The sequence below is a fragment of the Vanellus vanellus genome (assembly GCF_965231255.1).
Source record: "Vanellus vanellus genome assembly, chromosome: 6".
NCBI classification, from domain to species: Eukaryota; Metazoa; Chordata; class Aves; order Charadriiformes; family Charadriidae; genus Vanellus; species Vanellus vanellus.
Genome location: NC_138911.1, coordinates 20,544,247 through 20,569,286, shown reverse-complemented (window position 1 = coordinate 20,569,286; position 25,040 = coordinate 20,544,247). Strand labels below are relative to the sequence as shown.

The 25,040-nt window shown below is 48.7% G+C and overlaps 1 protein-coding gene across 2 annotated transcripts in view; it reads right to left on the bottom strand.

Annotated features, from left to right (window-relative positions):
* The window catches only part of HRAS (HRas proto-oncogene, GTPase), a 46,557-nt gene that overhangs the window by 6,738 nt on the left and 14,779 nt on the right, over positions 1 to 25,040 (bottom strand). For both annotated transcript variants that reach the window (XM_082485879.1, XM_082485878.1), the window contains one exon: positions 3,877 to 4,030. In XM_082485879.1, the coding sequence (XP_082342005.1) occupies positions 3,877 to 3,987 (111 nt within the window). In that variant the 5' untranslated portion in view covers positions 3,988 to 4,030. The remainder of the gene's footprint in view (positions 1 to 3,876; positions 4,031 to 25,040) is intronic.

Genomic DNA, 25,040 nt, shown 5'->3' with positions numbered 1-25,040 from the left:
AATCCCTCAAAAGATTTCATTTTCAAGGCAGGCTCCTCAAAGCACCACTCCTCCCCACCATGCCTCTCCCCCATGTCCAGCCTCATCAGCAGGGATGCTGCTGGGCCAGCCCCTGCACGGAGGAACAACCTCATCCCTCCCCAATAGCTCTCCCCCAGGTACAGTGCAGCATCCTCGACTCTCAGCAAGAGAAGGAAGCCAAAACCAAAGGTGTGAAAAAGATGCGAGTCAGCAATATGACCACAACAGTGCTTTGCAGCCACTCACAGAGGCTATGGCTGCAGTTCAAAATTAATTCAAATGTCTGCTGCTCTTCAAACGACCACAACAATGTTATCAGATGAGCTTTGCAGGTTTGCAGACAAACAGCCGACGCAGCAAAGGTCACTGACAGGACCAGCAGCGGCACGGAAAGGGAATGGAGCCAACACAGCCTCCACCCTTTGGTTCATTACTGCAACAACGTCATCTACTGGGTCTAATTAAAGTCTTTCCTCACCTTGCGTCGACGGCCACGAAATCAGAGGAGATGAGATCTGCTCTGCCACGACCGTCTGAGCCATGCCTTCCCAAAAAGGGGACTGCTGACCTACCAGCAATAAGCGTGGAGTGATGGACTGGCTTCCAGCCAACTGCTCTGAAGGCAACTGGCCAACTGCCCTGCAGAGATGCACTCCCATTTCTAATCAATAATGTATCTGGAGCCTCTTTGGTGCAAGGTAGGAGAGCACTGGTTTCACCTCCAGGGTCCCCAGTGCCTGGCAGGGCCTGCAGTGCTTGCTCTGCCCAGCAGAGCATCCTCCCACCCCTGCACCCTGGTTTGTGTCCAGAGGACCAGCCTCTTGGCATATGTGTTCACAATTAATTGCCAAGTTGCCAACTACAGGTGGTCTCGCCAGCAGACAGCATACCTACAGAGAAGCAATCCCACACCTTGGCTCAGGTCATCAACAGGCTGCCCGTAAGGCCAGCCAGCTCACTAACAAAGCAAAGGACTTAGCAGGACTTGCATCCTGCTCCCCAAAGGAAGGGGACAAGCTCTCCCCACCCTTGCTTTGTGGCCAGCTTCATCCGAACCCCTCTGGGATGCTCGGGATGGCAGTTCAGCTATCCCTGCCATGCTGCCACGTGACCTGGCTGCAGTTCCCCAGGTAGCTGCCACCAGCTCACATGTCCAGCCACCGACACCCTGCAGCCTCAATGCTCCTCTGTAATCCCCCATATCCTACCCCGCCTTCTTGCACAAGTGAAAGTGGCTGGACCCAGCTGTGAAGTGCCAGGTGGCAAAAACAACGTCCACTTGGGATTCAGACTCAGGATCCCAGACAGATGCTGGGAGCACCCCACTTGTGCCGGGGGACCACGTCAAGAGGTCCATTTGTTAAACGCTAGTCAGGATACGACCAGAGGCTTGGGAAGCCTGTTACTAGCTGACTGCTAAAAGCTGGAAGACAAACCCAAGAATTTCTCAGCATAGTCTGACTCTACTCCATCCCTACTCATTCGCCATGGGACACTGCCAGCGGCATACATTTCCTTGTTGCCTTGGCCCTTCCGTTCCCAAAATAAAGGTCTTAAGGGTCCTCGGCAGCCCAAGAGCAGGCATGCAAGCACATGCTGTAACAGGTCAGCTGGCACTGAGTTACAAAGACAGACATTTGCATTAGTGACTCAGGAGGGGAGCAGACACTTAGTTGGGGTCTCTGCCCCAGACAGGGGACAAACTCACTTCTCCACCCTTTCTGCTCTGGTGAGCATCTTCTCAGTGCACTGCAACCTGCTTACATCTCCCTTCGCAGCACAGCCTGCGCTTGATTCATTTAAGTGATGGGTAAAGCCTTTGCTCCATGTATGTATACTTTTTCCCCCTTTTATCCTGCTCATTTCAGCATCACTGTGCTGTTTGTTAGCCAGCTGAACCATCAAGAGTCAGCTCCTGGGCATGATCCAAAGCAGCTGAGTCACAGGAGGGTGGTTTGTTGGTCATATTTGGATGGCTGGCAGGTAACTCTCTGTGTGTCCTAAATCACCATAAAATGAAGCAGAATTGAAAAGAGTCACCCTGGAATGAGTGAGAAGATGGCTGGGGTGAGGGAAATGCAGAGTACGACCAAGGGAGCTGCAAAGGCATCAGGGCTGGCGGGACCTGCAGGTGGAAAAGCACCAAGGTCGAGAGGGGTGAAGAGCAGCTCATGGCTGCTTTAGGAAGAGAAGAGGAGGAGAAGAGCAGAGTGGGGCTGGGGGAAGCGGGGGAGGAGCAGGGGAGGAGAGCAGGCATCTCCCAGGGCACAGCAGGAGCGGGCAGGGTGAAGAGGGTGTGCTGGGAAATGCCATGCAAGGTTTACATTCCCCGCTGCCTGTTTACATGGAGAAAATTCCCTGGAGGGTACGTACAGCAGGCAGGCAGCTGGAGATAAATAGGATGCCAAAATCTAATACATCACTGGGTCAGAGCTGTCTCTGCCCACCGTAAGGTCCAAAAGAGGATCCATCCATGCAGATATCTCCCCATCAGCAGCTCTTTTGCCAAAAACAACCTGGAATGGTTTTCTAAGAAAAGCATACGATGCTACTGGTGATGAGCACCTGAGGGGGGAGGAGCTGGGGAAGAAGGCAAGTGCATCCGTAAGCAAGGCGCAGCACCGAGACTTGGGAGGCCTTACATTAAATTCCAGTCTCTGCCGCAGACTTTCTAGGTGACCTTGGCCAAATGACATAATAGCACGTGCTTTTAAGTGCTTTCTCTCCTTCCCATCTGTAGGATTGTGAGACCATTTCAGCCTTTCTACCAAGCCTTGTCTTGCTTGTTTATTTAAGTTGTAAGTTCTTCAGGGTGGGGACTACACATACAACACCTACCAGAATAGATTTCTGATCCCAGCTGGGGCCTTTTAGCCATTATGATAATAATAACTGCAGCAACCACAGCTGCATTTATACACATCTGGTAGAGAATCCTTTAGGACTGCAGACAGGAAGGTTATTGTCCAAGAAGCATGACAAAGCTGTAAGTTGCCTTCCCAGGGTCAACTTACTCATGCAGAGCAGCGGCCGCTGCCCCCATCTCCCCCGAATGAAAGTATAAGTCATGCAGGGTGTAATTAGCATCTCGCTAGCAATGGTGAAAGCAGTCAGAGATTGGAATATGTCTTTAAAAAGTAAAAGAAAAAAATAATAGTGTAATGGATCCTGAAGACCAGACCCCTCCTCTGCACAGCCTGGAGGAGCACAGCGTCCCTGCCTGCTTCTCCAGGCAGGGTGCTGAGCTAGACAGGGCAGTGCTACTATCCACACCAACTATGAGACCCATACATCAACCTTTAAATCCTCGTGATGGAGCAGAACCAGCACGGTGGGGCCCCAAAGGTTCATCTGCTCAGCAAATCTTGCTCAAACTGCAGGACATACATAATACGACCAAGCCCTGATAAAACCCATTTCATCAGTAAATCTCAAAACATCCTGCACAAGAAGTCAATATATTTACTCTGATTTCACAGGAGAAATGGAAGCATGGGCACAAAATGGCTCTTCAATCCCAAACCTTTAACCCCTCCCTACACAGTCATCTCATCAGAAAGGAGGACTTTTGTGCTGTTTCTCAGCCCCTGCTCAGCTCTGCCTGCTTTTGCTGCCTCCCTCACCATCTCTCTTCAGCAGACGCCACTGTCCTTCTGCAGGAGGCACAAATCGGTCATTACAACCTCTGAACACACACGTAGCGACTCAGAACAGCTCTGTGAAGCAGAGGAACATCCCTGCTCAAGTTCAGACTTGAGACCAAGCCAAGCACGCTCTGGGTTGGAGGCAAGGTGGAGAAGAGCAAGAGGAAAACACAGAGAAAGAGAGACAGACCCCATGCCCAAAGCTGCTTACCTCTATCGTGGGGTCATATTCATCAACGAAATGGTTCTGAATGAGCTGTATTGTCAAAGCACTCTTCCCAACACCACCGGCTCCTACCACCACCAGCTTATATTCAGTCATCTTCCAGCCGACCCCAGCTCAGGATTTCCAGGAGCACCACCACCTGCAAGGAGAAACAGGGCCACCACATTAGGAGAGGGGGTCCCTCCCCACTGCTGCCTGCTCTGCAGTGGGGCTGAGCGGTCTGCCCCCCTTTTCTGCCAGAAAAGGCAGAAATCCGCAAAGCACAGCCTCGTTCCTAGGTATTAAGAATTCCCAGTGCCTCCTGCACATCCCAGGATCACCCAAATGCTGCGAGATAGAGACACCAAGGACTGGGATCTGGCATGCTGTAACACAGAGACACCTAATTCTGCAAGACAGAGGTGAAGGGACACGCCCCTTAAGGTTTTAATGGTTTTATAAGTCTTTTAATCTTTTAGTAGGGATTGAGGATGGGACAAGGTAAACCCACTTCACTGCTATTCTGTATGGCAAAGAGCCACCCCTCACTGCTTGGGCTAAAAACCAGCAGGCCACCATCAGGGATGCAACATACCCGTACTGTGCCTCCAGAATCCACTGTCTGTCTTTTGCTTTTATGGTCTGATGTTCCGGGGTCTCAAATGTAAGACAGCCTCACCTAAAACCATGAAACTTGGTCTAAAAGTACAGCACAGAACCGCAGCATCCTGAGCTATTTAACCTAATACTCTCTGCTAGTAATGAAGGTTACTTTAAACTGGCCAAAATAATCCATCAAACTGAACACAAAACTATGTTTATGCTGTGATATGCTGCAATCCTCCAGCCTGACAGTCAGGATGTAAACTCTACACGTTCCCCAAGCAAACCTCAAGAGGTAAGGGAGTGTTACTGACAAGAAAACAGACGTACAGGCTGTGTAAATCAAAAGTAAACCCTAAAGTAACCAATTTAAGAGGTCTAGTTTTCCAGAAGTGCTCAGCACTGTCTCCAATTTGCCTTACCTCAAGCTGGTGATCCAAAATCATTAGATTTGAAACCCTTGGCCAACACAGTTTGGATGTCAATGCCCACAGTAGAGGGAAAGAAGTTCCAGCCCCTGCAAATACACTGTTAACTCCATGTCTTCACCCTCAAGGCTGCGCTGAACTTCAAACCACAGAGCTGGTTTGAGATGGTGGCAGATCCACACCTCTGCCCGTCCTCCAGCTAACAATGCCTCCACTGTGCTGGCCAACACAAGAGGGAGGAGGACTGCAGAAGGGGCACCCCTGCTCCCACAAGAAGAAGCTGGCAGGCCCCACAGGGGAGCAAGACATGCTATATAGAATCATAGAATGCTTAGAGTTGGAAGGGATCTTAAAGATCATCTAGTTCCAACCACCCTGCCATAGGCAGGGACACCTTACACTACTCCAGGTTGCTCAAAGCCCCACCCAACCCGGCCTTGAACACTTCCAGGGATGGAGGAGCCACAAATTTCCCCGAGGCAACCCGTTCCACTGCCTCACCACCCTCACAGGAAAGAGCTTCTTCCAAATATCTAATCTCAATCTACCCTCTTTCAGTCTAAAACCATTACTCCTCAGTTCTATCATGACACTCCCTGATAAAGAGTCCCTCCCCATCTTCCCTGTAGGCCCCCTTCAAGTACTAGAAGGCTGCTCTAAGGTCTCCCCAGAGCGTTCCCTTCTCCAGGTTGAACACCACCAATGCTATCAGCCTGTCCTCATAGGAAAGGCGCTCCAGCCCTCTGACCATCTTCGTGGCCCTCCTCTGAACTCGCTCCAACACATCCATGTCCTTCTTGTGCTGAGGACTCCAAAGCTGGATGCAGTACTCCAGGTGGGGTCTCACAAGAGCAGAGTAGAGGGGGAGAATCACCTCCCTCAACCTGCTGGCCACGCTTCTTTTGATGCACCCCAGGACACGGTTGGCTTTCTGGCCTGCAAGCACACACTGCCAGCTCATATTGAGCTTCTCATCACCCAACACCACCAAGTCCATCTCCTCAAGGCTGCTCTCAATCCTTTCTCCACCCGGCCTGTATTTGCACTTGGGATTGCCCCGACCCACATGCAGGACCTTGCATTTGGCCTGGTTGAACTTCATGAGCTTCACACAGGCCCACCTCTCTAGCCTGTACAGGTCCCTCTGGATGGCATCCCTTCTAACCTGCATGTCAGCCGCACCACACAGCTTGGCGTCATCAGCAAACTTGCTGAAGGTGCACTCAAACACAACATCTATGTCACCAACAAAGATGATAAACAGCACCAGTCCCAGTACTGAACCCTCAGAAACGCCACCCATCTCTTGGACATCGATCCATTCACTACAATTCTTTGAGTGCGACCATCCAGCCAATTCCTTATCCACCGACTGGTCCATCTGTTAAACCCATGTCCATCCAACTTAGAGACCAGGATGTCACATGGGATAGCAACAAATGCTTTGCACAAGTCCAGGTAGATGACATCACTTGCTCTTCCCTTATCCACAAACACTGTAGAGCACTTGCCCGTGAAGATCAAGGCAAAAAAGTCATTGAGTTCCTCAGCTTTGTCCATGACCAGATGACCAGGTTTCCCGTTTTCTTATGGAGAGGGCCCACATCTTCCCTAGTCTTCCTTTTGTCACCAACACACCTATAGGAGCTTTTTGTGTTGCCCCTGATGTCCCTGGCCACATTTAACTCTATCTGGGCTTTAGCTTTTCTAACCTGAGCCCTGCATGCTCGGACAGCTTCTCTATGTTCCTCCCAAACCACCTACCCCCGCTTCTACCTTCTGTAGGCTTCCTTTTTGTGTTTGAGATTGTCCAGGTGCTCCTTGTGCATGGCCCCCTGGCTTTTCTGCCTGACTTCCTCTTTGTTGGGATACATCGCTCCTGAGCTTAGAAGAGGTGGTCCTTGAATATTAACCAGCTTTCCTGGGCCCCTCTCACCTCCAGGGCTTTATCCCATGGTACTCTACCAAGCAGATCCCTGAAGAGGCCAAAGTCTGCTCTCCTGAAGTCCAGGGTAATGAGCTTACTGTGCACCCTCCTCACTGCCCCAAGGACCTTGAACTCCACTATCTCATGGCCACTGCAGCCAAGGCTGCCCTTGAGCTTCACAGTCCCCACCAGCCGTTCCTTGTTGGCGAGAACAAGGTCCAGCATGGCATCTCTCCCCGTTGGCTCCTCTGTCACTTGGAGAAGGAAGTTATCACTGATGCATTGCAGGAACCTCCTGGTTTGCTTATGCCCTGCTGTCCCTCCGACAGATATCAGGGTAGTTGAAGTCCGCCATGAGGACCAGGGCTCAATGTAGGGCTGCTCCTATCTGTCTATAGAGGGCCTCACCCGCTCAGTCTTCCGGGTCAGGTAGCCTGTAAGCAAACTCCTACCATAACAACACCTGTCCCTGTCCTCCTTTTAATCCTGACCCATAAGCCTTAAGACTAAGTTGCTATCATGGAAGGTGCTAATTGGGAATGATGAATAGCATCAGGAGGAGTAAATCACACTTCTGCAATACCATCTACTTGCCATGGCCCTTCAGCAGGAGAAAATTCATCCCCTGACACCTCCTCCCTTAAATTTCTGCTACAACTCTGCTGAGAAAGAGGAAGTTTAATTCAGGAAGATTACAAAACTCCGAAGGTTTAAATAGAAATCCACCCTTGTTGGACTGCAACCCCTGCCCGCTGAAAGTCACTCCAGGGTCAGATACCACAGCCACCATCTGCGATCTCTGCGGAAGCCACCCAAAACACAGTGGGTAGCTGGAAGAGGGAAGACAAGCTCACGGTTGCCCTGGGCAGCTGACATTTGATGCAGCCTGCAACATTGCGCAGGGATTAGAACCCCCCCTCCCTGGACAGTTGAATCACTCCACCCTCTTCTCCAGGCTCGCCAGCCCTGCTCCCGAAACCCTGGAAGCTGGTACAAACTGTGCCGGCAAAGGCCACCCTAGATCCTGTCTGCATCTGATGCATTTGCTAACACAGCAAAGATCTAATGAAAAGCAGGCCAGAACTTTCCGCCTTCAATCCCCACCTGACTGCAACCTTAAACCACTCAGACAGTTCAATCATCCACTCGAGCTGGGAGCAGTCAGACACAACCACCTCTTGCCAAAGCCCTTTTCTGAGCTGCTGTCTTGGTAGCGGGAAGGCAAACAAAGCTCATGCTGTTCTCACCATTCAGGATCCTGAAGAAGGGCAAGGGAGGGGGTGCAAAAGAGCAACCAGAGCACAAGCATGATGCCAAGGAGGACCTTTGGTTGCTGTGCCATTCCTCACTGCTGAAGAAGCTGAAGGTTGTTAAACACAGTGGAAGCAGTGATGGTGAGAGAAATGAAGTGCAAATAATGTGATACCTGAGGTCCATGACCAAAAGCACCACTGCTTCCCAAAAAAAGTCTGATGTGCCTCTGTTCTAGCAGCCAAGGAAGAGATGCAGTTTGGAAAGCGAGGCTACAAGAGGCAACCTAAGTGATCACGCTAATTGACTGTGCGCACGTTGCTGTGCTCCATTAATGCACACCCTCACATATATGAACTTCTCACATACAGTACTTCTCAGGGACAAAAGAGAACCCCACCCCAGCCTTCTCAAATCTCTCAGATGGGAAGAGACAATTGCCACGAGGGACAGTGATGGGCTGAAATGGGGACTGAGAAGCAAACGCTGACTGACCATCTCCACCAACACTGCTGGCCAGGAGGGGATCACTCCTGCAGCAGAACAGTTTCACAGCTGAACACAGAGGGGTCTTGAGGGTCTAAAGAAACTCTGCAACCAGCTCCCATCTTTCATACAGAGCAGGGAGATCTGCAATCCCTAGCAAAACACACGGCAGCTGCAAATAAAGGCCTGCAGCGGCTACGATGGACCTTGCTCTGCATCTGGTGCTGATGATGGAATAGCTGCTGTGATGATGCTCAAGGGGAACTGTACAACTGCCCAGGTCTGTGGGACTTGCTAAGGCAGTGAGAAAAGCCTAGACTCAATATGTGGAGGAAAAGACATGAGTCCTCAAGGAGGCAGTTCTCCCTCTAGACCACCCCAGTAGAAGGCACTGCTTGGCCTATCCCTTCAGAAGACCCCCAGCCCACGCAGCCACAGCAGCCTCCTGGTCCACACTGCAGCAGGAGGCAGTCACCCATGGCATCCCTGCTCTGGAACCCAGCTGAGCCGCTGAGCTCCACTGCGCAGCAGAGGGGCAATCACACACCAGCAAGCCCTACACATCACCACCCCACCCCAGAGCTTTGAGCTCTGGCTCCTCCAGAGAAACACAGACCCACATCTCCCTACTCTTTACCCACCCCAAGAGGCAGGGGAAATGAGGGGAGCAAGAGAGCTATTGCTCCCCACTACTCACAGCCAGCACACAAAAATTTACATACAAGAAGTCTGCAACATTGGTGTTTGCTCACTCACATCATACCTAGAAGGTACTGGTGCCTTGGCTAACTCTTCACTGCTCTGCATGTCGTCCTCAGCCCAGCAATGCCAGGAGAGATTCTGCAGCTTGCAGAGGATGGCGAGTCCAGCCCACCCAACTATTTCATACCATCGCTGCAAAACATGTCCTAATGTAGAGTGAGAGTGTGGGAAATGATGGACAGCTCTGGGTGTGAGAGCTGCCTGAATTAATGTGTGCTAAAATCACTGTTCAGACGAGCTTGCTTCCTTTCACAAAGGATCCTCAATGCAAGCTCTTCACAGGGAGTGCGCAGACCCAACCACTCATCAGAGCGCATGCAAATGCTACACAAGACAGAGCCTGGCCAAAGGCTGCAGGGAAAGTGGGGATTTCCCTATGGCCAAGCTTTGTTACAGAGCTGGGCAGCTGGTCTTATCCCTAAGTTGACCTTACCAACAGCATCTCATAACTCCCCATCACGCTTTTTGCTCCTGAACATGGCAAGAGCAAGGCTGCTCATCGATGCATGCATAGGTTTTGATGCAGGGGTGGCTGTTCCTCAATGCCACATGAACATCACCATCACCACATGGGCTGGTTCAAGGAACAGCCATCCCAAAGACAATGTTTCTGGCTCTCCTAAAAAACAGAGGCAGGGAAGAGAGAGTGAGGCTCCTGCCAGAGAGATGGTAACAGACACCCCAAGTTTTCACCCTTAGTCGGGACACACCAGGCAAAGGTTTACAGCTGGTTAGTTGTTGTGAAAGCTTCTTCTGATGTGAGGCTTTCCAGATGAGGATAAACAAGGGTTTCTGCTTCTAAGCAGCTAACACAGAGCCTAGACAGAGCTGACCGAAAAATAACAGCAGGAAACATGAAAGCACGGCCTCCCAGTCCCATTCTGAGCAGGAACAGTGCTTCTTCCATCCTCTGCAAGCTCTTCAAAATCTGAAAGCCCAACCCAGGTCGCCGTCTGGTGTTTTCCCCGCCTATCCAAATTTATCACCTCTGCAGTACTCAACTGTTGCAGCCCCCAAAAGCCATGAAGGCCTATCAAACAAATAGCTGAGCAAGACGATGAGGAGGAGAGCCGTTCAGGAGCACCGTCTGGGAAGAAGAGGGCTGGGATCTGTGTGCCAAGCCAACAGCCCCAGCATGGAGCTGGAGCTGCCGCTGCTGTATTTCCTGACCTCATGGATTTTCTCCTGTAGCAAGAGGGCTCCTGGCTCCCATTCAAATCTGTCTAGGAAAGCCTCGCCGAGTGCTTCCGCCTGGCAGCAGCAGCTGCTCCCAGCCCAGTAGCTGGAACCACACAGCTCCAGCAAACAAGAAACATCTGCCAGCCTTGTGCAGGAAGCCAGGAGAGCAAGCACCCAGCCCCAGTGGGCACCAGCATCCTACCAGGCACCAGCATCCTACCTTTGTCTTGCAGGGAGGGGATGAAGCTGTAAGCAAGGGCAGAAGGCATGTCTTATTTCTAGCCTGCACATGCTGGACAGCATGGAGGCTTTGCCTGCAGAAGTTAAGACTGAGATACTTGGCAGAAGCTTTTATGGGGCTAAGACCTAAAGTAGGTGTAGGCATCAAGGTGCTACCCAGAGACCCAGCTGCGTCCTGCAAAAAACAACCTGATGTTTTTCATGGTCCCTCTTCTCCAGCACAGAGCTTCATCTGCAGGGGGAGAGGTGGTTTTGGGGACCTGACTGGCTTGACACCTTCAGAAGTTCACTCAGCAGAAGCAGAGATGAGGAACTCAAGTGGCTTGGCCCTATCAGTATGTCCCATCACATCACCACAGTTTCAAGTGAAACTCAGGTGTCAAGTGAAAGGCATTTGCAGTGGGCTTCCAATGCATTCACCATGAGGGAGGCTCTGACACCCTTCCAACAGGATCACTGAAGGAGCTTTCTCTGTGTGCTCCCTTTCCTCCTGTCATCTTATTTCTCCCCCAGGATGGACACCAAGGCAATTAAACAAGCCAAGAGACAGACTTTTGCGCAGCACTGCTGTACTGAGGCCAGCTACAACAGAAGTTTTACAGCTGTTCATTACTGAACATTTACCCTCTACCTGTCCATTGGGAGTCCCCGCATTTAAAGGCATCAGAAATCAGCTTCACCTCTGCAAATCTCTTTGGACGTATCTAAGATTGGGCACCCTTTCCTCCAAAAGCACTGTCCACAGGAACTGAGGAGCCCTTAGACCACCAGTGCCACAGTGTTTGATTTTATTTCCCTTTGGCAGAGATGCCCCGCAGGCAGAAATGGTCTGCGGTTCTCTAAGGTCCACCACACCTGCAAGCCAGGAATCCTACTCTGTGATTTTAGAACACTGACAAGGCAAACCTTGCTGGCTCACCCCAGTGACTGTCCAGGCTCCTCCATTTGCTCGTGCACAAGACTGTCACCAATGTCACAAAATACAGCCTCTAGAGGGACTGAAGTAATCTCTCCAGTGGTGTGAAATGCCATCTTTTGTTTTCACTCAAGGGTCAAAATGCTGATGTTCTCCACAGCCTGCCCAGTCTGAAAGAGATTAGGGAAATGAGTCTGGCAAGCTGATGCTCTGTTACAAATCACAGCCTATCCAATGCTTCATTTTAATTTACTTGTTGCTTTTTAAATTAACAAGTGGGCTGCAAATGTAACCCGACATGCTTCTTGTTGGTTTGCTGGCTGCGTACCCACAAACTCAGACAATGCAACCCACAGATGAAAAAAAAAAAAAGAGAGGGATGCCAAAGATGGAATAGAAGTTGCAAATGGTGGCCCTGCTTTGGAAAAACAACTTGAAGATTATAAATGTCTTCTATTAGGGGGAAAAAAGAAAAAAACCTAAGAGGAACAGAATGGCTTCTTCCATCCTCCGCAAGCTCTTCAAATCTGATGGAAAAGGCAGCCTGTCCCAAGAGACTGAGTGCAAAAATATTGCTCCAGAGAAGAAAAAGAAAAGGAGTAAGGAATGACATAATGTAGGAGGCTCAAAACACAGGCACACATTCAAGGGGAAACCCGGGAGGAAGAATATCAGAAAGTTGCAGGCAGGTTCGAGGCACAGACTGGTTTGGAAGAAAGGGATTGCCTCTCCACAGCAGCCATAAACCCATCCCAGCAGCAAGATGCAAGCCGTGGCTTTACACAAGGTCTGAAACAGGCACGGACGGGTCCTTGCACCTGGCCCAGCCCTTGCACAGTTTCCAGTTGAAGCACCTCAGGCAACACAACCCCTCTGCCAGAGACTACCCAAGCACAAAGGGCTTGTGAAGTCCCTGCTCGTCTTCCTTCTCCACAAGAGATGGAAGGACTAAAGAAAACAAGATAGTACCATCCTCACCAAAGTTGCTGTCCGTTTTCTGTTCCCTTGTTCCTGCTTCAGCTTTCTGATAGTCGAGTAAAAGACAAAGCTGTGCGATCACTGGCTGTTAGCAGTAAGCAGGTCCAGCTATGCTGTTCTTGCTTTCCCTCTCAAATAATAAATATTCTTAATACAGTTCTTTGTTGCCAGCTCACTCTAAGAAAAACAACTGGTAGGCAGCTATGCCTAAACAACCTACACAAGTCAGTAACACAATAACCCCAAAGAACAAACAGCTATCCAAGAGCTTTCCTTCTGGATGAAGGAATTGCTCTCCCAGCAAATACAGGGCACCAAAATTACTATGCTCTGGAGAAAGATTAGCAGACCCCTTATCTCAGGAGCTTATAAACCAGTACTGCTCATGCCCATGTCTCCAGTATCATGAATGTGGCACAGGGAGCAGCACGCCATCAGGAAACTCCGGTGGGTGCTGGGACATGCTTGCGAATCACACTGGTATCTTCACCTCCCACTATCACCACTTTACCCTTCTCCCTGAAAGAAAGGAGCCCATCCCACCATAGTCTCTGCAGAAGAACCAATCTTCCAAGCTAACTTCCACAGAGAGAAAGCATGCTGCTCTGCAGGTTACTTGCTGCCTGTCCATGGAAAGGTCAGAAGGAAACAAGCAAACAAATGATATGTCCCACCCCACTTCTGAACACAGACCCTTAAAAAAAATCACAACCAGATGGAAGAGACCACCCGGGCTAGCACCCAAGTCACTAGCTGAAAACACCAGTTGTCAGCATCTGGCAGCGCCAGTAGTTTGAAGAAATCAAAGACAGTTTTTAAATTATGCCTGTGATTTATGATCTAACACTTAAGTGCTGTCTGAGATTCTAGATGAGCAAGAGTAGCCTGCGTAAGGAAAGAGGAGACTGGAGTTTTGTCTGAAAGCCTGGTAAGGTGGATGCATGAAGACACCACGAAGCAAGCTGGGACAACAGGGAACAATTAAATAAAAACTGAGCTCTTATCTTGCAGTCAGGACTTAGGACCTAGCGTTGACTCTGCCAATGCATGTGGGAAAGCGGTGTGGGGGAGGAAAAGCTCTCACTGCCTACACGCAGAAGACTGCAAACTGCCAGGACTCCTCCACTTTTATCTCCTCTCCAGCCTCCCAGGGCTAAGCAGGTGGTTCAGAGGCAGACGCTTCCCTGCCTGGGCTGGCAGCTCTCCATCTCATCCTGGAAAAGAGACTTCTCCCAGGCCTCCTTGCCTTTTTCAGAAAAACAAATGAAGAACATACTCTGTGCAACAGAGAGGCCAAGGTGGAGCTCAAGACAAGAAGACACTTTTAACCCTCATTTGCATTAAAATCCCATCTATAAACATCAATGGGATGGGTGAAAGGCAGCGTGATGTACCTTGAGCATACAAAGAGACAGGTACCCAGGAAAGTTTAAAACAAGACCCTCATTATAGACGATAATAACTATAACTGCTAAAATGTGTGGTAGGCAACCACGAAGCCAGGCTCTGTGCAATCTCTTGACTTGCTAGACTCAGTACCAAATTGTATTGATCTTCCCCAAGGCACAACGAAGTAGAAACTCAGACCAGAGAAGCAACGTAGCGCCAGTGTAAGTGGACTTCCATAATTACAGCCATTAACAGGGACAGAGAACATCAGGCTTTGAGGCAAATGCTGCCCAGTAATGGGGTGGTATTACAAGAGAAGCCATCTCCAGGCTGGCTTCTTAAGGTACCTGATATCTTCCACCTGGTACTCTTGGTGATGAAAGGAGCACCCGCAGGCAAGCTGTTGGGGAAAGGTACAGCCTCTCCCAGGACCCACCAGTCCTGCCATAATGCTACAGCAGGTCACAGCTGCCTGGCTCTCTGCTGCAACAACATAAGAAGGGACAAATTCAGATCTCTCCACCGAGCTGCAACAGATAGAGCACTCGGTGCTAGAGCTGGGGGTGGTAGCCATGCATGAACAGAAACACCACCCTCCTTGTTGTACAGACAGGTAAGAGGATGCAAACAAGCCAAAGGACTGGCCCAAAGTCATCATTGGGTGGTAAAGCTGGGAACTAAATTCAAGCAACATGACTTCCTATCCAGGGTCTTCACATGAGACAAAAAGCTCCCAGGAGAGGTTTTGGATGGGAAAGCCATTGTTCTCCTGTTGGGTCTTTGTGTTGGGCTGTCAGAGCTGGTAGCTTGCCCCCCCAGCCCAGCTTCCCTGGGCAGGGATGGCTGGGGAGGCAGTGTACATCAAGCGGAAAAGCCCAGAGTGCTGCAAAAGGCGCCCTGCAATCCAGTTATCCTAACAAAATCACAACTGGGTCATGGTACAGGCAGCCAGCAGAGAGGCAGATGCTGTGATGCACAGATAAGCAACAGGAGATGCAGGTAGGACTGGGAGAAGAGAGGCAGGCTGAGCACTGCTCCTGTATTCCCCACTCGAAGCCCAGCTAGAAGAAAGGGGGAAGCCTCTGGTATAAGGTGGCCTTGTACATCACTTAAGAAAAGGGCCAGTCCCAACCTGACCACCACTGATGCATATCAGGCCAAAAAAAAAAAACATACCCCATAGTCAAGAAATGCATTTCCCCCCATGAGATTTCCATTCTCCTCTCCTTCATTGTTCCTCCCAAACAACCACTGACAGGGAAAAATTAAGAAACTGGTTTCAAGGAAACACATCCAAGCCATTTTCACTGAGAAGAATTTACAATAGAAATAGATCTGGCTCTTCAGCTTCCTGCTTGCTTTAAATCCTAACACATTTGTATTTTTACAGCGAATAAATGGATAAGGAAACAGGGTAGATGCAGTTGGGAAGTTTCAAGTTTCAAGAATTGTTTTAATAATGCCTTTTTTTTTTTTTACATTTAATGGATAAGAGACTTTTAAAAAGGCCAGGAGCAAAATAATATTACAAGAGTATTGGTGAGCTCCAGTCTCCAGGAATGAAACTGTGCACACAGCACATGCCCTATTGCACTACAGCTCTTTCAGCAGAAAGGTCCAGACAGCGAGTCAGCAGCATTGGGATCAGGTGGAAAGAGGTGGAAGCTGTTGGCCAGCAGCAGAAAAGTAGACAAATTAATATCTTGGGACAACAGGAGTCTTGTTTACTCCTGCCCATGCAGCACTCACCCTCTGGATGGGTAACCAGCCCCAGAGAGAAATAGGGTTGTCCTATCTGGGGATGGCTCAAGTCCCCCTGAGAAGAAGAAACACAGAGGAGTGAAAGGGATCCCTCTCTGCACGGACAGCCAGCTCTGGCCAGGTTGGACTCAGACAAGCATATCTTAGGGTTAGTACCCAATTTGGCTCCCCTAGCTTCCCTGGAAAGCATCTAGGATTTTATACTGGAAGGGGAAAAGCAGAGTCAACTCCCATCTCTCACATGCAGTAGGTATATCACAAGCCGCTAATCATATCCTCCAAAGTTTTATCTTTTCCAGGGAAAGGTGGTACAGCATCCTTTTTTCCCCCCCCTCATTTTTCAAGACAGAGGGTAGAGCAGCACCAGTGCATCTCTGCAGACTAGCTGTGGGTGACGCACAGTCCATCTTGGGATGAGGGAAGAAGAATGATTTTCCTTCTTACCTTTCCATTTCCACTCCCAACGGGACACCGATAAAAAGCTGCTCATACAGTTCCTTCAATGACACAGCTCAAAGGAACAGCTTGAGCGACCCCAAACAGCCAAAATCAGATACCTCCAGAGTGTCTCCTTTATTAGTAAGCCATTCACTTTACATAATCAAATATAAAAATCATCCCTCTGCATTCATTTAGCCGTTGCAGCACCTTTGCAGGCACACACCCTTATTTATTAGCAGAGCAGGGACAAAGGGGAAGAAGGCACCACAGCAAAAAGCAAACCTGCAGGGCTCACTTTAGCAAATCTGGGAGAAGGAGCTGGGGAAAGTGCATTAGAAAAGCAAGCAATGGGGCATCTTAAGGGAGCCAATGACATGGGGGCAGCAGGAAGAGGACATAAAAGGAAGCGAGCAGGCAGCTGCTGCTGGTACCTCCGTCCCTGCTCTCCTTCCCACTGGGACATCTTATTGGCAGTGTAACACAATGCTTTCGCAAGCACGAATATGCATCAGACATTATGCATTAGATACTCAGGGGCACAATGCTGATTTACAGACCCAGCAGCTGCAGCACTAGCCAACTGCAACCTAGAGGGATGGGGACACTGAGCATGGTTGGCAGAGAGGTCTGGAGAAGACCTCCAAACCCAGCCCTTCAACAGCCAAGGCGAATGAATTTGTCACAATCAGGTCTGAAGCCAGGCAGAGCCAACCAATACATTGCGTGTGCAATAATGAGCAACCACCACACAACACTGACATAAACAAAGGTCCAAAGTTTATGGTGGAATATTTACATTTGGATCCGCAGATTTTGTTCAATTTGGGTCCTGGACTACCCATACCTCACTTTGCTGTTCGTGGTAAATCTCAGCCACAATAGGCCTGTTAATGTGATGCTCATGTCCGCTTCCTCTGCAGCAGTCTGGATTTAAAAAAATCCAAGCAGTGTTGCTATGGGTGAGTTATTTAAATGCATCACTGTCACAGCACAGACCTGCTGCAAATAAGACTGAAGATGTACGGGTTACAGCTCTCCATATTAAAAAAGGAGGAATCTCCCTCTTTTGGCTCTTGAGCGACAAAGGGACACTGCACAGGGACTCATCCCGCCTGTCTTGCAAGCATCACAGCATGGATACAGAAGACATGCTGCTTCAAATCCGAGTAGCCTCCACACAGGTTTGTGTATACCATGTCCCGGGAACACATGGTGTAGCAGATCAAGGAAGTAGTAACTCCACCCTGCAATGAGGAACCCACAGCAATTAAGTGACTTGCTGACGGTCACACAGGAAACCTATGGTAAAGCTGGGGATTTCTGCTCCCCCACATTTGAGCTTTTGCCACAAGACTGTGCTTCTCATCAATGCTTGTGGTTGATTATGCAGGGGATAGGAGCATAACGCCTACTCCATCACCTCTGTCACAGCCTCCAGCATCTGCTGGCAGACCTGCGCAATCAGCAAAAGCAGGGGGGCGTTTCCTTCCAGAACTTCCTTGAGAGCCCACAGCAATGACAACATGCAGGATTTGAGTGGGCTCACAGCCAGCATCCACAGGCACACTGGGGCTGAAAAGAAACCATAGAAAAGCAAGACACCAAGCCTGTGTGAGATGTGGCTCCACCTCAACACCAAAGCCTGACAAGCTGATTAAGAAATAAGCAAAGCCTCTGAAAGCAGCAGGGCAGTTGAGGTCCCTCTGATATTGCCTAAAGGTTAGGTGTACCTAGGTCTTCTTGAAATCCCTCAACTGATCCCCAGTACCTCAGGACGTCCTTGGCAGGGGCAATGAGTAGATCCAGATCTAGCCTTGGTGCTGCACTTGACACGGCCATCAAGCTCCAGGGACCCTGCCCTATCTCTTTGACTCAGCTTAGGTGTTCCTCTACACAGATCAACAACTGATGGAGAAAAGGGCACCACAGGGCTCTGATACGCACTTGGACCAGCATGACAGCACTGGCAAGCACTCCCTCCCAACTCATTAACCAGATTTGTTTGTTTGAAAGAGGTATGGATACGAAGCGTGCCATGCCCTGACCTTCAGGGATGACAACTCACTATGGAAATGAGAGTCAGAGTGTTCATGAAGTGAATGGCCAAAAAGATGCAAGGGAGCTTGGACATAAGCTCCAAGCTGCAAACAGAAAAAGAAAACTTTCAAGTCTTTAGAAACAGAATGTCTTTAAGTAGGAGGAAAAGTCAAAGACCAGCACCTGCCCACAGACAGAACTGGAAGGGACCTTAAAGATCATCTAGTTCCAACCCCCCTAACTGGATCAGTGGAAGGGACACCTTCCACTAGATCAGGTGGCTTCAAGCCCCAGCGGCCTTAAACACTTCCAGGGATGGAGGAGCCACAACTTCCCCGAGGCAACCCGTTCCACTGCCTCACCACCCTCACAGGAAAGAGCTTCTTCCAAATATCTAATCTCAATCTACGCTCTTTCAGTCTAAAACCATTACTCCTCAGTTCTATCATGACACTCCCTGATAAAGAGTCCCTCCCCATCTTCCCTGTAGGCCCCCTTCAAGTACTAGAAGGCTGCTCTAAGGTCTCCCCAGAGCCTTCCCTTCTCCAGGTTGAACACCACTAATGCTATCAGCCTGTCCTCATAGGAAAGGCGCTCCAGCCCTCTGACCATCTTCGTGGCCCTCCTCTGAACTCGCTCCAACACATCCATGTCCTTCTTGTGCTGAGGACTCCAAAGCTGGATGCAGTACTCCAGGTGGGGTCTCACAAGAGCAGAGTAGAGGGGGAGAATCACCTCCCTCAACCTGCTGGCCACGCTTCTTTTGATGCACCCCAGGACACGGTTGGCTTTCTGGCCTGCAAGCACACACTGCCAGCTCATATTGAGCTTCTCATCACCCAACACCACCAAGTCCATCTCCTCAAGGCTGCTCTCAATCCTTTCTCCACCCGGCCTGTATTTGCACTTGGGATTGCCCCGACCCACATGCAGGACCTTGCATTTGGCCTGGTTGAACTTCATGAGCTTCACACAGGCCCACCTCTCTAGCCTGTACAGGTCCCTCTGGATGGCATCCCTTCTAACCTGCATGTCAACCGCACCACACAGCTTGGCGTCATCAGCAAACTTGCTGAAGGTGCACTCAAACACAACATCTATGTCACCAACAAAGATGATAAACAGCACCAGTCCCAGTACTGAACCCTCAGAAACACCACCCATCTCTTGGACATCGATCCATTCACTGCAACTCTTTGAATGCGACCATCCAGCCAATTCCTTATCCACTGACTGGTCCATCTGTTACACCCATGTCCATCCTACTTAGAGACCAGGATGTCACATGGGATAGCAACAAATGCTTTGCACAAGTCCAGGTAGATGACATCACTTGCTCTTCCCTTATCCACAAACACTGTAGAGCACTTGCCCGTGAAGATCAAGGCAAAAAAGTCATTGAGTTCCCCAGCTTTGTCCATGACCAGATGACCAGGTTTCCCATTTTCTTATGGAGAGGGCCCACATCTTCCCTAGTCTTCCTTTTGTCACCAACACACCTATAGGAGCTTTTTGTGTTGCCCCTGATGTCCCTGGCCACATTTAACTTTATGTGGGCTTTAGCTTTCCTAACCTGAGCCCTGCATGCTCGGACAGCTTCTCTATGTTCCTCCCAAACTACCTAGCCCTGCTTCCACCTTCTGTAGGCTTCCTTTTTGTGTTTGAGATTGTCCAGGTGCTCCTTTTTCATCCATGCAGGCCTCCTGGCTTTTCTGCCTGACTTCCTCTTTGTTGGGATGCATCGCTCCTGAGCTTGGAGTCCTTGAATATTAGCTCACTTTCCTGGGCCCCTCTCACCTCCAGGGCTTTATCCCATGGTACTCTACCAAGCAGATCCCTGAAGAGGCCAAAGTCTGCTCTCCTAAAGTCCAGGGTAATGAGCTTACTGTGCGCCCTCCTCACTGCCCCAAGGACCTTGAACTCCACTATCTCATGGTCACTGCAGCCAAGGCTGCCCTTGAGCTTCAACCTTGAGCTGGTACCGCCCTGGCAGACACCTGACAACCAGACATAGGTGGTGCTTACAACACCCACAGGCAGGATTTCACCCTGTTCTTCAGGACCTGGTTTCTCCTGAGAGCACACAAAGAAAGAGACCATGCAAAGCACAGCCCAAAACATCATCTGCAGCATGAGCTGGAATAGTTACAGCTTGGGGAAAGTAAACCGGGCAATATGAGCCCGTAGGTGCCCTTCTATATGAACCATCTTTTTGTCAATCACACCTCCAGCACAGATCAATCTCTACACAGCAAAATCCCCACACAAACCCCATGCAGCAGCAAAAAAAAAGCCCACAAATGGGGCAAGGAGGGAAAAAGAAAAAAAGGGACTTTTGAACTTTGAACTGTAATGCACTGCATTACAGTTACTGCAATGCAACTTCATTAGGGCAGTGTAAGCAACAGCCAGGAATGAAAGATGTTGTAGGGGATTCTCATGTAGCCCAAAACCTTCATTCTACTAATTCCAGTGGAAACCATCTTTGGTCCCAGAGCAGGGTCTCACCCTGCAACGCTGTGGAAGTGCACATTGCAGAGACGTTTAAAAAACAAACACAGAAGCATTCATTGGATTTATTCTTGGATTTTTTAAGGCTCATGCAGACAGTTCTGTACTTGGCCTGAAAAAAGCATAACCACAAAAGGCAAATTTAGAACTTCAAAGCTGACTTCTCCTGACAGCCCAAAGCCACTGTGCGTGTAATATGTACAAGGTGTAAGATTTTTTTAGTTTCCCAAAGGAAGAGAGAGGACAGTCCAAGCTGAGGAGTCAACCAAATGCACGAGTCCCCAAACTGAGATCTGACCTCAAAGGATCACCTTAAGGAAAAGGTAAAAAGTAGCATCCCTGCAGTGAAGCCATTAAAGCCAAGAGTCAATACCAGCTGAGGACCTCACTTGGTCTATTCTAATTTTCAACCTTATCCCACTTCGAGCACTTATCCCTCTCAGCATCTTGAGACAGTAGAAAGGTAGACTGACATTTCCTGGGAAAGGAAGGGTTACAGACACACCTTCATTCAGTTCGGAAGGCACAGAGAGTACCTACAGAGCAGCTATAAAAGTCAGCAATCATAAAGCAGAAAGAAGGAGGTGACTGAGTTGTTTCCTCCCCTCTGGAGATCTGGCTGCCATGAGGAATTGCACATGGTGCTGGTGGGTGCTGGCACAGAGAACATGCTGCTGTGATCAGTAGCCGAGTGTCTTCCCAGGACATCTACTAAAAGGCACAAAGCACCCTCTCCTTTCCCCTACCACTGGCTCATAAAGACACACAGAGCCTCCCTAAGGAGTTTCTCCAAAGGGGAAGTGACAAAAATAAGCCTGCACATGTTATATGGCCACATCTGGGTTCATCCATCCTAGTGGAGGTGCAGGCACTTGTTAGACAATGCCTGGGGACCACAGCAGAGGAACTGCTGCAGCAAAGATCAAGCTGACTCATGGTTCTTTGGCTTTGGTTTAAAATATAAACAAATAAATAAACCAAAACAAAACGTGAACTTCCCTTGAGGCCACTGGGAAAAATACAAGCATCTGCCTTCAATCCCCCAGCATATAATAATACAACTTTATTATTATAAGTAAAATTTGTCATATTTTCTATATGCTATTAGATTGGAGGGGTGGGAAGATCTGTTATATGACCCGCAAATCATCTGCAAATCATCAGTTGCTGGGAGTGTTTCATGCTATCACCCTTTGCCATCAAGCCCCCAGCCACTAGCAAACCAGTCCTGACCTTTTATTCTATTGGTTACCACTGTGCCTCAGCATCTGCCCTTGCAAACACCAGCAAAGACCCACAAACTGAAGATCTGATATGTAAGCCATGCTTCCTGGAAAGGGGGTTGAAACTGGACCTCAGGACACCAAAACCCTCATACAACTATCTCTCAGGCTCCAGCAAATACCACTATGAAAGGGTTCTAGGCAGGGCTGGTGGGACACAGAGATGGGATGTGCACCAAAAGACCACAGTCTACATGCTTGCTCACACTAGTGGCTGCATCCCTTTTCACATCTTCAGGCTTTTTTTGGTCTGATACTATAAATATGAATTGTAACAACTATGAAGTCACTGTTCGAGTGGTAGGAGCCTGGTCCTATGTGTGGTCTAGGGTTCCTCTCCAATTCTGTTCACCCACAAAATTTGTCCATGGTGCCTTTGCTGACTATTCAAGACTGCAAGAGTGTTTGCATAATGCTAAATGTCACAAGGCTGTTTTGGGGTTTTTTTTTTATTCCCCCCAGTGGTTAGGAAAAAGCAAACAAGAATACGGACAGGTAACATGAACCAGCACTGTTAAAGATGATCCAGTCTAATCAGATGATGCAAGCTTCCTAGCTCTTGTCACGACACGATGTGCCTTATGAGCTTCAAGTTGGACTAAGAAATTACTCATAAGATATGGAAATTATCCCCATGAGGAAATAGTCACTAGGAACAACTACAGAAAGTCTTCGCTTTTTAAAAAGCTGGTCTTTCAGAGTTTGGGCGTTTTTGGGGTTTTTTTGTTTTGGTTTGGTTTTTTTTCTCCCTCCCTTAAAGGGAGCAGAGAATCACCAAAGTATCTGCAGTCAGGGGCTCTACTTTACAGGTTCATTTCTCCTCAAATCCTCAGTAGGACAAAATTTTCCTTCTTTAGAAGAATAAATTCAAAGATCAAGCTTGAACTCTGAATTTTTACAGTATCGAGCAATCTCAAATGTGATCACGTGCTTTCACAGGAGCCTGGCAGAGAGACAAGCCACTGGTGAGATTTCGAAAAGGGGTGATGTGTTGATAAAGTCTCCCTGCTTCAATCTGACAGCAGTGGAGCCCACCAGTGCTGTTTCTCAGGGCTTCTAAGGCACACACAGCAGTTTCTCACTCTTGGACACCATTCACACCTAACTGGAAATAAACTGCTGCTTGATTTCCCCCTTAAATCCTCTTATTTTCAGAAAGCAACTCCCTGAAAACCATGTGTGTTCCTATAATGAACCTTCAAGGCCACAGCTTGGTGTAGTGGGTACAGTTCCTAAACAGTGCTCATGGTTCCCACACAGGAACTTCAAGTGAGAAAATAAAATTAAATTCAAGAAAAGTGAACCAAATGTTTGCAAAAAAACTCTTTTAAAAAAGAGAAAAAGCCCATAGAAAATCACCAGCTTATAAGTCAAACCAACCAACTTTAACCTGAAACACTACTGAAGCAAAAAGAGCTGCTGCAGTGTTTTGTACAGAGTGGGTATATTTCCTCTCACGAGAGGGAAAAGTCACACTCCAACAGCAAGGGGAGCACCGAGATACAAAAGCTGGTGACTGTCAACTTACCCTCACAATCCATCCTTAAAAACTTGGGGTAAACGTTGTCTTATTCTAAATTAATTCCCTCCATCAGAGGCTGATTAGGATCTAGGATCTGGACTCAAACCCCTACTAACCACAAATATTTTGTCACCTCATTTTTGCCTTTCACCTGCGCACCTAAGATAGGACACAGAAGGTGTAAGATCTGCATTAAAGAAAAGTGTATTTGAAGTTAGTATTTCTTACCCAAATGGAGATCTACTATAAAGAAGCTGTTCCAAGTCATGGCTGCTATTTCACAGGCTTCATTTGCCCTTACTTCCACATATTTTTGATCAAACTCAGCACATACTATGTCAGCTCAAACAGAAAATCTGACTTAAGCTAACCGTCAAACCCTGATCAGATACAAAAATTCATGTCGTTGGCTTTCCATCCTGCCAAAAGACTTCCAGGCTTCAAGGTCTGAAGACAACACTGATGTGATCAGCCGAGATCACTGTAAAACACACAGCCAATGGCCTAGATTGAGTTTTATAGGGTGACAACTCCTCCACGCCACTTTAAGCAAGTGCTTCTTCTGTTTGACAGCACCAAAGGAATTGCTGCCCTTGAAGAGCACAAAAAAAACCCCAAAACCCAAGTTCAGAGAGTACTCTAGAAAACACAATGAACCACAAACTTCATGAGGTTTGCTCAAAGCTTTGCCACTGTACCTGAAGATGAATTGTGCTCTCCAGGTCCAAACTAGATACCTTTTATTGAACCTGTACTAAAATGGAGGGAATTTACCCTCTGAAGGAGCCAATTTTCATGCAGTAGCTCAGAAGAGAAAATGCAAGAATAACTCTGTGAGCTGTGTTGGTGCCTGGTATAGCTGTGACAAGCATACTTCAAACAGCCCTCTTGAGATAATGCTACCTTAGCTGAATGAGGCAGAGAAAAGATATTTATTTGCAACACACCAGGTTCGGGGTCCTTTGACAACATCCTGTGGTGCGAACTTTGCTGTTCTTGCATGATCTGGGCGACGATACGAAGGAACGAGGCAGATCTGGCATCTCCCAGCTGCTGCCAAGCAAGTGTGGGAATGCACCAGTGAAGAAGGACCACACTGCTCAGCTGGGCTGGCATCCACTTTGACCAGACCCAGCTCATAGGCTGGGTACCTGCAGCACTACATATCATCTGTGCCTTGCCCACAGCAGCCACAACACCAGCAGACAAAAGCTCCCACAACCTCTCTGAAGCTGAATTTGCAGCAACACGTTGCTTCTTTGGGAAAAAGCCACAACATACTCATTTTAAAGTAGCCAGCTGGTGAGGAACAACAACAAGGAGAGGGAAAACAACCACCTAGCAGCACTTCCCCTTCTTTCTCTCACACAGACTTGAGAAGCTTATATTAATTGCAAGCTTATATTAATTGCAAAGCATGAGAATCTGAACCAACACACTCCTTGGGCAACTAGGG